Source organism: Chanodichthys erythropterus, chromosome 17 (genome assembly GCF_024489055.1).
Source record: "Chanodichthys erythropterus isolate Z2021 chromosome 17, ASM2448905v1, whole genome shotgun sequence".
NCBI lineage: Eukaryota > Metazoa > Chordata > Actinopteri > Cypriniformes > Xenocyprididae > Chanodichthys > Chanodichthys erythropterus.
This window is the reverse complement of record NC_090237.1, coordinates 32836047-32852841: the sequence shown is the minus strand read 5'-3', so window position 1 is coordinate 32852841 and position 16795 is coordinate 32836047. Positions and strand designations below refer to the sequence as shown.

General features: G+C 38.4%; 1 protein-coding gene across 1 annotated transcript in view; it reads right to left on the bottom strand.

Annotated features, from left to right (window-relative positions):
- pik3cb (phosphatidylinositol-4,5-bisphosphate 3-kinase, catalytic subunit beta) overlaps nucleotides 1-16795 on the bottom strand; it is a 70497-nt gene that overhangs the window by 3725 nt on the left and 49977 nt on the right. Inside the window, exons 11-23 of the mRNA XM_067364315.1 lie at nucleotides 15523-15653; nucleotides 12821-12871; nucleotides 12458-12646; nucleotides 12252-12373; nucleotides 12024-12167; nucleotides 11816-11915; nucleotides 9035-9219; nucleotides 8546-8655; nucleotides 8387-8465; nucleotides 4658-4825; nucleotides 2837-2960; nucleotides 2398-2543; nucleotides 2134-2266 (exon numbers count right to left, since the gene is read on the bottom strand). Coding sequence (XP_067220416.1) covers nucleotides 2134-2266; nucleotides 2398-2543; nucleotides 2837-2960; nucleotides 4658-4825; nucleotides 8387-8465; nucleotides 8546-8655; nucleotides 9035-9219; nucleotides 11816-11915; nucleotides 12024-12167; nucleotides 12252-12373; nucleotides 12458-12646; nucleotides 12821-12871; nucleotides 15523-15653 — 1682 coding nt within the window. The remainder of the gene's footprint in view (nucleotides 1-2133; nucleotides 2267-2397; nucleotides 2544-2836; nucleotides 2961-4657; nucleotides 4826-8386; nucleotides 8466-8545; nucleotides 8656-9034; nucleotides 9220-11815; nucleotides 11916-12023; nucleotides 12168-12251; nucleotides 12374-12457; nucleotides 12647-12820; nucleotides 12872-15522; nucleotides 15654-16795) is intronic.

Sequence of the window (16795 nt, the reverse complement as noted above, 5' to 3'; positions counted from 1 at the left end):
TTTTCTAACATTATACATGTCTTTACTGTCACATTTGATCAATTTAATGCATCCTTGCTGAATAAAAGTATTAATTTCTTTCAAAAAAAAAAAAAAAAACTTATGCTGATGATACTCAGCTCTATTATAAGTTAGTTCACGCGTTCATGACTTCAAGGCTAGATTATTGTAATGCTCTACTCGGTGGTTGCCCTGCATGCCTAATAAACAAACTCCAGCTGGTCCAAAACGGAGCAGCTAGAGTTCTTACCAGGAAGTATGACCATATTAGCTCAGTTCTGTCAACACTGCATTGTCTCCTTATTAAACAAAGCTCCCCAGTACTTGAGCGAGCTCTTAACACATTATAGTCCTTCACGTCTATTGCGATCTTAAAATTCTAGCCAGTTGGTATTAACCTAGAATATCAAAATCAACTGCAGGCGGTAGATCTTTTCTTAATTAGCACCCAAACTCTAGTCTTCCTAGCCTTGTTCGGGAAGCAAGCAAAATCTAGACTAAAACACATCTCTTTAACCTGGCATACACATAACACATCAATTTCTGTTATTCAAATCAGTTAAATGATTGTTAGGCTGCATAAATTAGGTCAACCGGAACCAAGAACATGCTAATATTAGTCTGTCAGTCTCATCCGTATCCCGAGGTTATCATAGTCAGCTGGATCCAGTCCATATCCAGATCAGATGGTGGACTTGCACCTATACACGACCACAACGCAGCAATGAATGTCAGCAGAGACAGTGTCTACTAGACAATCCCCTGTGAAGGCCTCATTGACATGACATAGCCATCAGCACAGATCCTCAGCAAAGACCACACGAACCAGACAGGTCCTCCACACAAACCCCTAAGGACAGCTTCGCCTCCATACCGGCATGATGAATCAGATCTTCAAGCTACCGATCGTGATCTGAATTCAGACAGTCTGAATCATAATCACATCTGAATCAACACTGAACTGACTTCAGCTGAACAGCCAAAATGCATAATTTTCCTGTTATCTCTGTAAAGCTGCTTTGAATCAATCTGTATTGTATAAAGCGCTATATAAATAAAGGTGACTTGACTTGAATAGTGTATATATACACACACACATTACAGTGAATGCTTTAATACATCATCATGCACCTGCTCAAAGACAAATGTACCAGTTTATAAACAGTTTACTTTGATGTGTCCAGTGTAAACAGCCTTAAACAGTTGTGCCACATTACGTCAGCTTTTGCGGGATATGCTTATTATAAGCAAGATGTTTGCGTTTGCTCTTGCTAGTGTGTTTAGGCTAATCAGTTGCTTACTGATGACACATAGCAACACGGCTAAATGTATTCAAATGTATTCAAAAATGTCTTTTGCCTATGTCACAATATGAGGTAAGTTTGGCCCTGCATACAAAAAGCGAAAGGATACCAGTGGTTGTCCATAAAGGATATGCTGTAGCAGTACCCTAAAACGCCATATAAATCCAGTTTTTTTAATTCTCATACCACTGTTTCCAAAAGCAAACAACAAACGGTCCTAATAAACACTCATGGTGCGCTGTGGTACTACCGAAAAATCATAATCCTAACATTTATCTCCATACTAAAACTCAGTAGGCCAAACAGTGACTCATATTTTCTGAATCATTATTAGTGTCCAGAAACTGTATTCAATACGTTATGACTTAACAAGCAGATATAAGACTTGCAATTCTTCTGAGGCCATACAATAGCTTTGTGTGAACAATTGACAAAGTTAAGAAATTATTTTCAGAAAATATTTCTTTTTGCCATAGCTCTCTAATACAGTTTACTTGTTCAAATCTGGTGCATTCACAATATGCATAACAAGCAATGAAGTTTCTTCTTTATATATAAAAATAATGCAAAGGATGCTAATGCCAAGATTTTCAGTGAACTTGTTAAATTTCTTTTCCATCAAACAAATCTATGGTATGACTTCATGTGGATTATTTTTATTGTGCTTGTCAGTCTTGTTGGAGCTTGACAGCCCCATTACTATTCACTTACCATTTCATATGGGTTTTGAGCTGTTTTAGAATGAATAAATGACAATTTTCATTTTTGGATGTACTTTCCCTTGAAGGAGATCCCTGAAGGGAATTATGCGCTGTACATGTCTGTTTACCTTTAAATACTGGATATCTTTGACAGATGTAAGCTCTGGGAGGCCTGCTGTGAGCATCAGAGCAAAGAGTGTGATGAACAGATTTCCATTCTTCCTCAGAATCAGATACGCTTCCTCACAGTATTGCCTAAAACTACACATATATACAAAGCACAATGTTAGATTAGTGTCCTATATCATTAAAAATAATGAAAAAGAGAAATTGAATTGTGCATTAAGAGGGAGGGAGATAAAGCAAATTAGACAAATAAGTCAGTCACTAACTTTCCAAATTTCTCAGTGTTGCCCGTTTTTCCCTGTTGAATCACGTGGATGAAGTCATGAGTGAGGATGAAAGGAACACGCTCACGCTTGATCCCAAACTTGGATTTAAAGTTTCCTAGGATATGACCAAAGTCTATGTGGAAGAGCTGAATTACACACACACACACACACACACACACACACACACACACACACACACACACACACACACACACACACACACACACACACACACACACACACACACACACACACACACACACACACACACACACACACACACACTTTGTAAATATCCTGTCAATCTAAAAACAACCAAACTTCATTACCATTTTAATCAACAGAAGGGACTATAGAATGGCATTTTAAATCAGCATACGTTCTGTGGGAACATGATACATTCACATGAATTCATGTGTAGAACGGTTTCCCAACCTACCTGCCCTGTACTGCGAACCATGATGTTGTCGCTATGACGATCACCAATGCCCAAGACGTAGGTGGCAACACAATAACCAGCACATGATAGAGTGAACTCCTCAATGGCTTTGTCCAAAGCATCTCTATGTCAACACATCACATCACCAGTCAGTTTTGACACAGATTGCATTATAGATAGCATTTAAAAAAAAAAAAAATCTATTCACAATAAGAGATTATAACCAAGTGTGGGCTGCTAATCAAAAGGTTTGGAGGTCAGTATTGTGCAAAAATTCAAGCATCGCGATTTGATTAAGTGTTTAAGTATACAGGCCTACTTTTGATTTATTCACTTATTCACCTGACATTTGCCAAATTCTGTGACAAGCTGCTGAATTCTGTTATATATATATAGTTGAGTAAATTGTGTAAAACTCCTTATATTTTACAATTTTGTGTAAGTATGATTTATAAAATATGCATTATCCATTGACAAGACTGTGTCATGTAGATTTCAGAAATTACAGAAGGGGGCACTACCCTATTAATCTATCAATAATTGATAATCTCAAGATGCCAAATAATAACAAAAACACAACAATTAGGTCCCTATGAGATCCTTTTAGCTTTTTGCCAAATTTTGTTTTATTTTTACTCAGATTCCGTTTTTATGTTTTAATTTATTTCTGGATTCTATATTAATGTTTAAATTTTAGTAATCAAAAAGTATGTCTAATTAATTAAAATAATGAAACTATAACAAAATAACTTTTTTATTTTTTTTTTAGATGTTTTTGATTTTTCTTAAATTTTAATATAATACAAATGTATTATGAAATGGTAGTAATCAATCTGATCATTGCATGCAATCCTAAAATACAGCATATTGCAAAATGGTATTTGCTGTTTGGGCGTAAAGGTGCTATAGAGGATGTTTTGTTTTATACATTTTTGCAATATTACTTGAAACGGTCTTTACTAACTGATAAAAGACTATTTATTAGGTGCACTGAAAGGAATAATATTAATATACATCATCTGTGTACGAGGTAGGGCCTTAAAAACGATTCGCGTAAACGATTGGCCCTCTGGCTTGTCAATCACTGCCATTACGTTCCTTGTGAGAGACATGTGCGACTGCGCTCTCCGGTAACTTTCCACAGGCGCCGCATGCAATGTTTTTGTCAGGAGTAACAAGTTACAACTGCAGATTATGAGTTATGTGGTGAGTCCGACATAATGAATCCACTAACACGACACAGTGAATGCCGGTGGTAAACAAACACTCGTGTTCTAATACTCGTGCACGAGTTTTGGGAGGTGTTCCCTAAAAATGAGCTGTGAAGGAGGGGGGTTGTTACGCATGCGCTCATTTCAAAAACTCCCCACGCAGCCCCTGTGTGACTCTACATAGCAAACAAATGACGTCTGGTCCATCGGCTGTTGTTTGCGGTGTGCAGTGGAAAGGCAGCTCAACTGTACCGGTCGTGTTGGGTTAAACGATCTTGGGTACGGACAGTTTAAAGCCCGTGCAGATCTTTAATCTACATCACAATTTGATTAAGTGTTTAAGTATACAGCCCTACTTTTGATTTACTCACCTGATATTTGCCAAATTCTGTGACAATCTGCTCTATACTGTAAATTCCATTTTTATGATTGATTGGTTTTCAGGATGACTGGATTTTATAATTTTAGCAGAAATCACAGGGCCCTAAACAATGTAAATTTCAATATCTAAAGGCTTTAGAATCAAGAAAACCAAATTTGTATTGAAATAATCAAATACTGTTAATAAGAGATATCAGAAGTATAACTGTAGTAGACAGGTATAACTCACCCAGAGTTCTTGTCTTTAAGCCAGTTCAGCAGCGCATCTTTATTGAAGGCGGCAGCAGCAGCCATGTTGCTGCTTGTTTTTTGGATGTTTGCTATGGTATCAGCTGAAGAGACAACCTCAATCAGACCCGAGTGATCTCCTGTTGCCAAGCAGCCATAAGGCACAATTCTGAGGTGTAAAAAAAAAAAAAAAAAAAAAACATAATTTGAAGCCATAAAGTCATTAACTGCAGCTAAATACAGCGGTCACTCCTTGTGCTTAATTGTGTTACATACACATACAGTACTTTTAGGAGTGCCAACCGAATGCACTCCAGGTAATGAGAACCACATTTATACAAATGTGTTTTTCATTTCAGTAACATCACACTCTTTTGGACACTGGCAGTTGTGGTTGTTATAGGCTAGAAAAAAAATGAAATTGTGTTAACAGTGTTAACTCACTCACAAATTTTGATAATGTCTCTCTTCCCCAGAACTGCTCTTTCAGGGAAACCTATAAATAATAGTCCAGAGCGAGCAGTTGTTTAAAAACAGCTGTTAAATCTCTTTAACCCCCGTGCATAAGCCTTCTCGCAATTCCAAGACACTGTAAACACAGTGCAGAGCACTATGAGCCGTAATTCTGATGTAGAACCCGGAAGTGCTGCACTGTGTTTACAACGTGAACAGCATAGGAGACTTACTGGGAAGAGAAGAAATTGTTGAATTAAGTTGTTATTTTTATTTTGTTTTTGCGGACAAAAAGTATTCAATTCGCTTCATAACATTAAGTTTGAACCACTGTTGTCAACGTGGACTATTTTAATCATGGGCGTAGGTTTGGTCTCAGCTTTGGTGGGCACCCAGCAGAATCGGTATTTTAACGTTTCTGTTCCAGCGTTCCTTCTGTATTATAAACGTTGTGAAACTGGTTTGATTAAAAAAATAAAGGTTAATAACATTTGATGTTATTATTGAATAATATTTGGCTAGTAGGCCTATATATGCTATAATGTTTAGTGATTTGATATCACAGACTAAATACCGGCAGGCAGGAATAACTAGCTAATTTACTCATTAAAACCAAAGGTGTTCATCAGTGATTGTACGTCAAGAGCAAGGACACGTTGTGTGCATTTTGTTTTGTGCTTTTACCAGAACGAAACGCTCGATTGTCTGTGTGAAAACTGCGCGTGTGCACGAGCGCCAAGAGAACTGATAACAGCAGCAACGAGCACTGGCCATGATTTCAGAAACAACACGTTCCAGCGGATTGATCGCCTTATTTAAACCAGACCTATGAATTTCTTATCGAAAAAAAGTTTTTTTTTCTTTTAGGTACAATTATTCTCGGAGTTTAAGTAAAATTTCTGAGACGTTCCAGAAAAATTCTAGCAGAGAGACAGCTGAAAGCGCACGCAGTTTTTTTCATTTATTTATTTTATTTTACAAAAGTACAATGGTTTGTTGTTATTGTGAGCGTACACAAATAAAAGTAGACCATTGTAGTCTTGCACTAGTCTATAGGCTATCGCCAAAAATGAGGGAAGGCCTGTTTTCAGTTGTTTCAGCTGTCATGAGGAAAAAATCCATCAGAAAGCGCCGGCGCGTTCGTCGGCCAGAGGGATAAAATGTAGCAAATTTAGTTTAATATTTATAGTGGGCTATAGCTTATTATTATTATTTAATTTCATCTCGATGATTATGATAATTGAATAGCATGACGGATGCGCAATGTTGGGAGACATGCAGCGGGTCAGACTTGAGTTTGACCACTTCATTAAGTTTTGTTTTATAGTAAGTCTTTCTTTAAAGTGAATTTCGTTTTGTAGAAATTGTATCTTAATTTCAATCAATGTTTCATCAACCAATTGCCTATATTTAATAAATGGGAAGAAAACCAAGAACGTCGAGTGTGGAATGGATTGCGTAACAAACGAACCCATGTTTCCGCGGCCTTTGAATAAGACTGAAGCAATAGACGTCTTTCTTTCCTTTTTTATTTATTTATTTATTTATTTATTTTGTTTTATAAATTTCTTTATTACTTTATTACATGTCTTTATTACTTAATTAATCGATAAGATATTTTTGGTCTTACAATATAGGCTATTTTAGCTGGTCTAACAATATATTTTCAGTAGGCTAATTTCGATCGGTGCATCATGATAATTCATGTATAGTAAAAAAAAAGAAGAAAGAAACAACTCTAGACTTATTGGCTAGGCATGGAAAAGTCCCGGTAGCTGACCATTAGCAGAGCTGGCGATGGGGTAAATACGCAATATATAATAATAATAATAATAATAATAATAATAATAATAATAATAATAGCTTAATAATAATAATAATAATGTCTCAGCAAAGACTGAAAATTTTTCCCTTTTGAAATTTAGCACTAGCCTATTTTCTATGATCTTCTGCTTTCATTTTTGGGCTTCAGTTGGATGCTTTATTTTCATCTTTAGTCAATAGGTTGCTTCTTATGTCCCCTTTCTTCTTCTTGGGTGGCATCTACAAAGTACAAAGAGGGGCAAAAAAACCCGGAATATTAAAATGTTTTTTACTCTGGCCTTTGTATGTGGCAGAGAGACAGCCCTGGTAACTTACCGTCGGGCGTCGTCAACATGCGCGCGCGCACGCACACACACCAACCGCTCGCTGCTAGTGCAAGCACAAAAGTAGTCCCGGCCCGCGCGTGTAGCCTGTCAGATACCTCGCCGCCAATCAAATTACGGCGTTTCTTGTACTGTCGTCGTCCTGACTCATGGCCGTTAGAATCGATCCAAAAACCAATGCAAAGATCCAAATAGCAGTTCAAAGGAGCTTGCTAAATATTGGTGGGGACAAATTTGTCATCTCAAAATATTGATAGGGACTAGTACCTAGCGTCCCCCCCTAAACCTACGCCCATGATTTTAATGATGTCTTTACTACCTTTCTGGGCCTTGAAAAGTGCAATGAGTGTTCCTCAAAGGGCTCAGGAACTGAGTTTGAAAATGTAATGTCTGTGGTTTGTCTTCAAAAATAGAGGTACTTCAACAGATGTAAATGCAAATTACTAATAATGGCTAGATGATGAAATGACTCTGGTCACGAATAATGCTGAAAAACAGCTCAACCAAACAGATTAAACTCTTTACATTCATATTTCTAGTTTATGGCTGAAACTAGTAAAAACTTTAGTATTATTGTCAATCATTGCAGTTTAGGGAGTAACTAAAATATTACAAATGTGTAATAATTTTTAGGGGATTCGCTACTGTTGCAGTTAACATTCTCAAAATTGTGTGTTCATGGCCTACGAAAACTCTGAACACTAGAGGGAGCCGTTTCCATTGTTGACAGGCATTCAAGTACAACAATTTAATGTTAGGTTAGGTCGATAGTGTTCTTATCAAAACCTAGTTTCAAAGATTGGAAAAAAAAAAAAAAAAAAAATCAAAGTTTGACTCAAGAATATTTTGATTGGCTTGTGTCCAGAAGCATTTACAAGTACCTAAAACAACAATGTGTTCAGTGTGAAAGGAAGTGGTGAACATGAGTGCATCCTCTGGCACTCTAACATTCAACCTTTTAACCAAATGTAAATCAAATTCTACTCTGTACTCGTACTGCCCTGCTGTAGAAATAGCAGGGGCCCTCGGGGGAAATCGCTATGGGACCGCCATAGCTCTGGGCCCCTTTCCTCAGTTTCACCTTTCCCCCCCACTAGAGACACACACACACACTCTCCCTCTCTCTCTACCTGAGGTCCAGGTTGGCCTCCTTCCATAGCAGATCCATCAACCTTAAGATCTGTAGAGTCAACATGTCCTGCCTCAGGTCTGAAAAAGACAGATTAAAAGTATTGTAATGTCATTCTGTGACAGCCTTTTGTCTATCATCCGAGCCATCTGTCCCTCACCATCTCCATTTTTGAAGATGATGTCCACTGTGTCTCCTCCCAACAGCTTGTTATTGTAAACAATCCACAGAGGTTTCATCTTGGAGTCCATGTATTTGCATTTCTCAACACTGGCAGAGAAGGGAAAAAAAAATCTTAGTTTGTAGTATTTTTCTAAAATGATGACAACGACAATTTGATAAAAGAGAACACTCAACACATCAAAATCATATATAATCTTCCATCAAAATGAGTCTTTGAAACCACTTATTTTCAGCTGACGTCACCAACCCTACGTACACCACCAACTCTCCCAGCCACCCGTCATACAGAGACATCTTTTCATAACCCGATTAGTAAAATGGCCTTTGCATGGTTACTTTAACAATAATAATGAAAATAAACAATTCTTTTACCAATTAATATAGTTCATTAGCCCCATAAAATTCAACTGATGTGCAGTAAACTTTGAAAACGCTGTTTGCATAAAATGAAACACACAAATCTTACTTGACTCCAGCGAGCAATAAGTTGGGGTTGAGAGGTGAATGCAGGTCGGAAAGAGTCTCGATGAATCCCGTCTGTCGAAGGCATGTCATCATGGCCTCTTTAAGATGAGCTTGTTTTGCCTTCGTTTTTATGGTGGCCAATTTAATCAGCTCATTTACGGCTTTCAGCTTACTGAGAGCTTCAACCTACAAAATAATTAATAACACATCATAATGTTAAGCTCCAGATTGTTTGGCCATACAATCCTGCCTTCAAAACTGCTTCAGTCTAACAGACTGCTTTAAGACGTCCTGAGCTGTTTGAAGAGGGACAGTAGCTGGGTTTCCATCAACATGTTTTTATGCACATTTTGGGATATCACACACACAAAATGCAATGGAACCAGCAAGATGCAAGTAAAATTGCGCATAAAAACTTATACACTCACGTAGAGCGGATAATTTTATTCAGAAATAGAAAAAACACAAAAAATGATGCAAATGCATTTAATGAAATAGTTTGGGTTCCTTGCCACTGTTGCCTCTGGCTTGCTTAATTGGGGACATTAATATTCAGAAATATTATTGACTTGACTGCACTGACACTATTGGATGAGAACATCTTATAATTGATGAATTTTAGACAGTTATTGAACTGAACTGAATCAACACTGAACTGACCTCAGCTGATCAATAACACTATTGTCTTTTCAGAGCTCCTTTACAGCAGTATTGAACTCTGTTTGTATCATTGAATCATTATTTTACTGTTTATTAATGTAAAGCTGCTTTTAAATAACCTGTATTGTATAAAGCGCTATATAAATAAAGGTGACTTGACCTGAATTAACAAATTCCTTGATTCACATCAAAACAATATCATGTTTTCAGCAATAGAGATGCTTTTATCCTAAGCGAATTACAAATGAAAAACACAATAACAAAAGTGATTCATCCAAAAAGGTCCCATAAAGTAACAAGTGCTAAAAAAAGTGAATCTCTTCAATGTAAAATCAGGAGCATCCAATTCTGTGAATGCCACCTTGCAGAGTTTAGATCCAACATTAATTGAACGCAACAAAACAGGCTTATTAGGTCTTGTGTCTGAATAAGCAGACTATTCTAGGTGAAAAGCAGTACGTGAAATGAGCAGTTTGCACAAATTTACAGTATTCATAAAACAGAAGGTAAAAAGTACCCGGATGACCTTCTATTTCCGGCGAGATTTTCATATTCTTCATCAAATGTAACGCGTAATCTGACAGTACACGACTCATTGAACTTATTGATTTAACTGCACATTAAACATTGAATATTTTGTAGCAGATTTTATTGACACTGTGTCAAAGAAGAGGTGACTTTTGACTTGATTTTGAAATGTCCAGCTGTCATTTCTGGCAAGCCTTAACGGTTAAGTACTGTTCCTCTTCACCGAAACAGTTTGTCCATATCTGGCATTTGCACTTGTTATTTTTGACACTGTTCCCTTTAACACATTTAAAAAAAAATTGTGACCAATAGTTGACCACTTGTTAGTCATGTTGCATTACCTCACTCCTCATAATGCTAATTATTAAAGTGCCTCTATTATGTTATTTTAAAGGTTCCTAATTTTGTTTTGGAGGTCTCCTACAATAGGTTTCATGCATCCAAGGTCAAAAACACTTTAATTTTCTCATAATATACCTGCACATCACCTCAAAGAGTGCTATTTTTATAATATTTTATATAAAATAAATATTTTACCAAATATTTTTTAATCCAGAATGGTTATAAAATTAAAGCCATACGTCTCAATAAGTTGTGTTCCAAATTTGAAGTTGATATGAAAAAAATTCAGGTTCCTATGGAATTTTGTTTAGGCGTTATACCAAAAAAAGCCACTGGGTGACACCCAAACTCCATTGAATTATGTTGATGCATTTTTTTCTGTCACAAATGCATACATTTCTCTTTCAATATTACATCAATAACAAAATAATCAACAAATATGGAATCTTGAGACTCAGACCTTTCCAACGATATGTATTTTGTCAAGATTATAAAATGTTTTGATTCTAAAAGACGCAATATGCCACTCCGCAGTAAGGGGGAGGAGACCGCGAAAAGATTTTGAGGTACAATTTCCATGGTAACGCAATGTCCGATTTCAAAATGGTTTCACAGGATGAATTTTAAGGTTTTAAGCTTTCAAATGATATATAATTTATGATTACTAAAACATTTTATAGGGAAAAAGGCAACAAAAAAATAATTTTTGTGAAAAAGGTCAGAACTCCTATTATGATGTATATTTTTGAGGGGCACTCTTGTCATAAATTAATCTATTACTGTTGCGACATAATTTGTAACAAAAAACAGTGGCCAAATATCTATTTAGGAGTCTTAGACCTTTCCAACGATATATAATTTGTCATGATTAGATTAGATTTTAATTGTAATAAAGTGAGTCCCGGGACGTGTCCTAATACAACCGACCATTTGTAATTAACTTTAACATGACTTAAAACTTTGTAGCTCTACAACTTTTTCACAGCACTGTATATCTTATAGACACAATGTTCAAACAAAAACTGGTAAACTTGAACACCTAAAAAAAATCTCAATTAATCAAATTCCACACCTAGAGGTGATAACTAAGAAAATCTATAATTAAAGAAAGAAATCAGAACTGCAATATTTTGATCAATGAAGCAGAGATTCTCCAGTGCAAAACAACAATTGTATTTTTTTCTCTGATTTTATATTAAACAGATCAAATGTTATCTCTGACTGAAACAGATAATACTTGAAAAAGCAGGACCTGTTTCTTGAGAACTTCTATGTGTGGGATGCAGCCTCGGCAGTATGCTTCCAAAATCAGAGCAAAATGAACCGATACCGGTGGCATGTACATTTCAGACCTGTAACACAACACACACAATCAAACTTTAGTTCTGCATAAGCATACTGAAATAACAGGTGAATTGAAGTATTTAGATATTCAGACTTCTTCACATGTACAAACTTGCCTGAGATGCCAGAATAGGAAATGGCCGATTTTGCGGCTGGTCTGAGCGCGCTCCAGGAGGAAACGGCTGAGGGCGCAGTCGTAGTAAGGCTCATAGCGCAACACCTGCACAAGCTGCAGCAAATACTGCAACAGCTCATCATCGCTAACACACACAAACAAACATTCAGGATTTCAGCATTTCTCATGAGGTTTCTTTGACATGGCAGGGGTGCTCTGGGCTCCTCACCTCATATCTCTAAGGCAGTTGACTGCAAATTCCCTGACAAACTGGTCAGGATAGTTGAAGTCCAGGAGTTCTAGAGCATCTCGAGGGCTTAGCTTGGGCCAAATCTGCAGCAAAGCCTGTAGCTGCAGTATAAGAGAGAGAATTTTGAAAAACACTGTTTGAACACATCTACAGAGGAATATATAAGCCTGTGTTTGTGCGTATACCTGAGCCATGTCTTCATGTTTGCTCCATTTGACAGACAGCAGCAGTTTGGGGAGAGACTGAGGAAAGTTTTCTCTGCAGTCGTAGCGAAGCGTCCAGATCAGATCTTTCTCATTCTCACACAGCTGAGAGAGAGGATCCCTTTCCATGATCTCCTTCAGCTCTATGTAAAACTTCTTACCCCCACGACCCTAAAGACATTTATTTCAATTCATTAGTAAGATTATCTCATAGAAACAATAGTATTTATGTGGAGGTTATGACATTAATCATAATTAGGCTACATCAAAACAAGAAGCTGGGACATTACATTCAAACATTATATAACCTTTAATGTTAAATGTTTATGGATGTCACCATTTTACCATTGTCATTGAATCACTGGATCCTGCTATTTCTGCAGCTTTTTCCAAGATCTATGGAAAAAAATATCAGAACTATGACAAGTGTTGCCTCATGTGTGATGACCATTCACGGACTAATGCATGTTGTTACACACAAAAATGGTAAACATTTCCTTTTTCAGGTTTGAGTGCACAATTGTTTTTGTTTTAAATATTTGGTAAATTTTTATATATATATATACCCACACACACACTCCCTTTTTGGGCGCACATAAAGCCGTTTGTAACACGGTTAGTAGATGTAGGAAGAAGGAGGCGGGAACCGGCGAACATTCAACAAAACTTTAATCTCAAAATAAACAAACAAAACAAAAGTAATGCCGGCAGACCCAGGACGTCTGCCGGCCACACAAACATAATAAAATAAAGTCAAGGCCTGGTCCTCTCTCGTCCTTCACTGACGTTGCTCCTCCTTTTATGCCTCCGGAGCTCCTCCGTGAGAGACTCAAGGCCGGCGCGCCTCGCAGGTGATGCTCATTATCACTCGCGTCACCGGCCTCGCGCCGTTCCCTCACGGCTCTCGCCCATCCTGTTCGTCACATACCCCCATCGCCCCTCGCAGGCCGGGGGGTACTCCCGAGACTGAGCTCTACTCCACCCCCCTGGGGCCTGTCTCGGCGGCCGCAGCACCTGGGGGTAAGGACAGACGAGACGAGAGAAAGGAGATGGAAGCAAGGGGAGCGACAGAACGATAGAGGGGAGAGAGGAAAAAAAAAAATTCTTGGTCCGGTTCCCAGACACACTGCCGCTCGGTCCTTAGCCAGCCGGGAGGCTCTTCCTCGCGGTGCCATGCGGTGGCACTGGACGCTCGGTTCGATCCTCGAACTCCTCCTGGCGGCCGGCGATGGCTCCTCCGGCTGAGGGCAGCCGGCAGCGAGTCCCCCGTCCCCTGCTCCTCCCCTTCATGGCGGACGGCAGCAGGCTCTGGCCCACGGCGGACGGCGGTGACTCCTCCGCTCCCTCCTGGACGGCAGCCACCCCACCTCGTCCCAGGAGCACAGCACCCGGGTCTCCGTTCCACCGGTCACTATGCTCCAGCACCACCACCTCGAGCAGCCTCTTGCGGTCTTCCCACTCCCGCGCTGCCCGAACTCCACAGCACTGAGATCCCCCTCAGCAGCGAGGGCTCTCCGACAGCATGTCCCTCCTTCCTCCCGGGTTTCGGCACCAATGTAACACAGTTCGTAAATGTGGAAAGAAGGAGGCGGGAACCGGCGAACGTTCAACAAAAGTTTAATTCAAAATAAACAAAGAACAAAACTAAAGTAATGCCGGCAGACCCTCGCAGACGTCCGCCGGCCACACAAACATAATAAAACATAACATAAAGTCCAGGCCTGCTCCTCTCTCGTCCTTCACTGTAGTCGCTCTTCCTTTTATGCTCCCGGAGCTCCTCCGTGAGGGACTCAAGGCCGGTGCGCCTCCCAGGTGATGCTCATTAACACCCGCGCCACCGGCCTCGCGCCTATCCCTCACGGCTCTCGCCCACCCTGGTCGCCACACCGTTGTATTACGTGAATGTAAACAATTGAGAAAGAAAACGCATGTGTAACAGGATCCGTGCGACAGGTTTAAAGGGTTAGTTCACACAAAAATGAAAATTCTGTGATTAATTACTCAACCTCATGTTGTTCCACACCCCTAAGTCCTTCGTCCATCTTCAAACACAAATTAAGATATTTTTTGATGAAATCCAAGAGATATCTGACTCATTCATTGACATCAATTTAACCACCACTTTCAAGGTCCAAAAAGGTACTAAAGACATTATTTAAATAGTCCACGTGACTACAGTGGTTCAACCTTAATTTTATGAAGCGAGAATTTTATGAGAATACTATGCGAATGAATACTATGAGAATTTATGTGCACTTGTACCTTTCTGGACCTTGAAAGTGGTGATTATATTGCTGTCTAAGGACGAGTCAGATACCTCTCAAATTTCATCAAAAATCTCTTAATTTGTGTTCCGAAGATGAACGAAATAAGGGTGAGTAATTAATGACAGAATATTCATTTTTGGGTGAACTAACCATTTAAAAGTGATAGCATAATATACCTGCTGAAAATTATGAGATAATATTAAAAATGTATATGGCAGTTTTTCCCCATGGTATCATTGTCAAAATTGTGGCCAGTGAAAATGCTTAGTGGCTAGTTACTTTGGAAAACCACTAGCCACAGTGGCTGAAATATATATATATATATATATAAACATAAACATTATTAAGGGAAAAAAACTCAGAAAATACTTTCGTTTATACATGCTCAGACAGCTGGCCAATTCTTGAAAAAAATATGCTGCATTATGGACTAGGGCAAAATACATTAAGTCAAAGGTGTCAGTACTTTCCTGACTATGCAAGACTAAATGCATCTTAAGTCTCTGAAATTATGTAGAAGCCCATCTTTCTGATAGCTCTGGTATTTTTTATTCAGTAAATTGAATGTAAATTGGGCTATAAACTAGTAATATCTAATAAACTAGTTACTAGATATCCACGCTAAAAACAGTATATTGGGTTTTCAAAGTTCTGTCTATAAAATAATACGCACATAAGAATAATGTGTGCAACCAGTCATGTGTACATGTGTGGGTAAACAGTATGTGTGTAATTAGTCATGCTCACATGTATGAAGTGTGATATGGGAGATATGGATACCTTGTCAAAAGCGGGAAATACAACTGGTTGTGTTGAGTATTCTGGAAAGCTTATATGTAGTTCTGTGGCATTCTCTGTGTATGGATTGGTCTGAATCGTCCCAATAGGGTTCACCATCTCTTCCAGCTCATCTGCAACAAACAGAAAAAAAGGCATTTCCTGAATACATTTCCTTCCTTTACAAGACATCAGTGAACAACCTTACACAAAATGAAGTACTACTCACAGATGAACTGATAACTCAGAGTTCTTCTAACTCTAGAGACACACACCCTATGACACATCTACACAGCAGTTTACACAACCACATTCACAATCACACAATCACACCCCAGTTTTCTCCATACGATGGTGCGGCTTGATGGATTCATTACACAAAGTTATTTGTGTCTCGCGAAGAGAAAACACACAAACTGCGATTACATTACATTACTCTTACACCTGATGATTTTGGAGTTAATTACTTAAACTGAGAAATCAAACTTTCCATGAGCTTTTGACACGTAAGAGGTCATCATACTATAAGAATATCCTGTACGTTTCAGAACTGAAAACTTCCTTGTTAGTCCAAAAACAGCTTTTATTGTAACCCAGGCCAGATTACGACTTGTGGAATGAGACTATCTATGACAGACAGGTGAAAGACCACCTATGCAGAAGAAAACCAAGGCCTACTACATCAATGCAATGTTAGTCCACTGGCATGTTAGCGAGATGACGAGGAGAGAAGAGGATCAGGATACAAAAGTGTGTTTACAAAGCCTGTGCAAAAATTGCGACTGATTTACCAAAGAAACCACAGTGAAATGTAGCGGATACAAATAAATAAAGCTCAATTGAGACATTCACATTGTTGGAAATAAATAATTATATTCATATCCTTTGAAAGGTAATTTTATTTTTAGTTCTTTGGCTTTGCAGGCTTTGCAAACACACTTTTATGATATGGACTCGATAGCAATGCGACGACATGTCAGTATTAGTAGAGGTGTCAATTCTAACGATCTGAGACCAGTGATTTCTGATATGTGATGATTCATGTACAGTCAGATGTTCTTTGTCTATGTGTCAGTAAATCAAACCAGTGACTAAACGGTCAACTAAGTTGTTTCTCTTAGTAGGATGGAAACAATCTGTTTTTTAAACTGTGATTAAATCGCTGGAGCTGTCAATCAAACAGTGCTAGTTTATCTGTGACTGAGTTCTGGACTTGTGCTAAAACTCCTGTAATAACCAATTAATCTCTTATTTAGAGTGTGTTTGCACTGTTAGT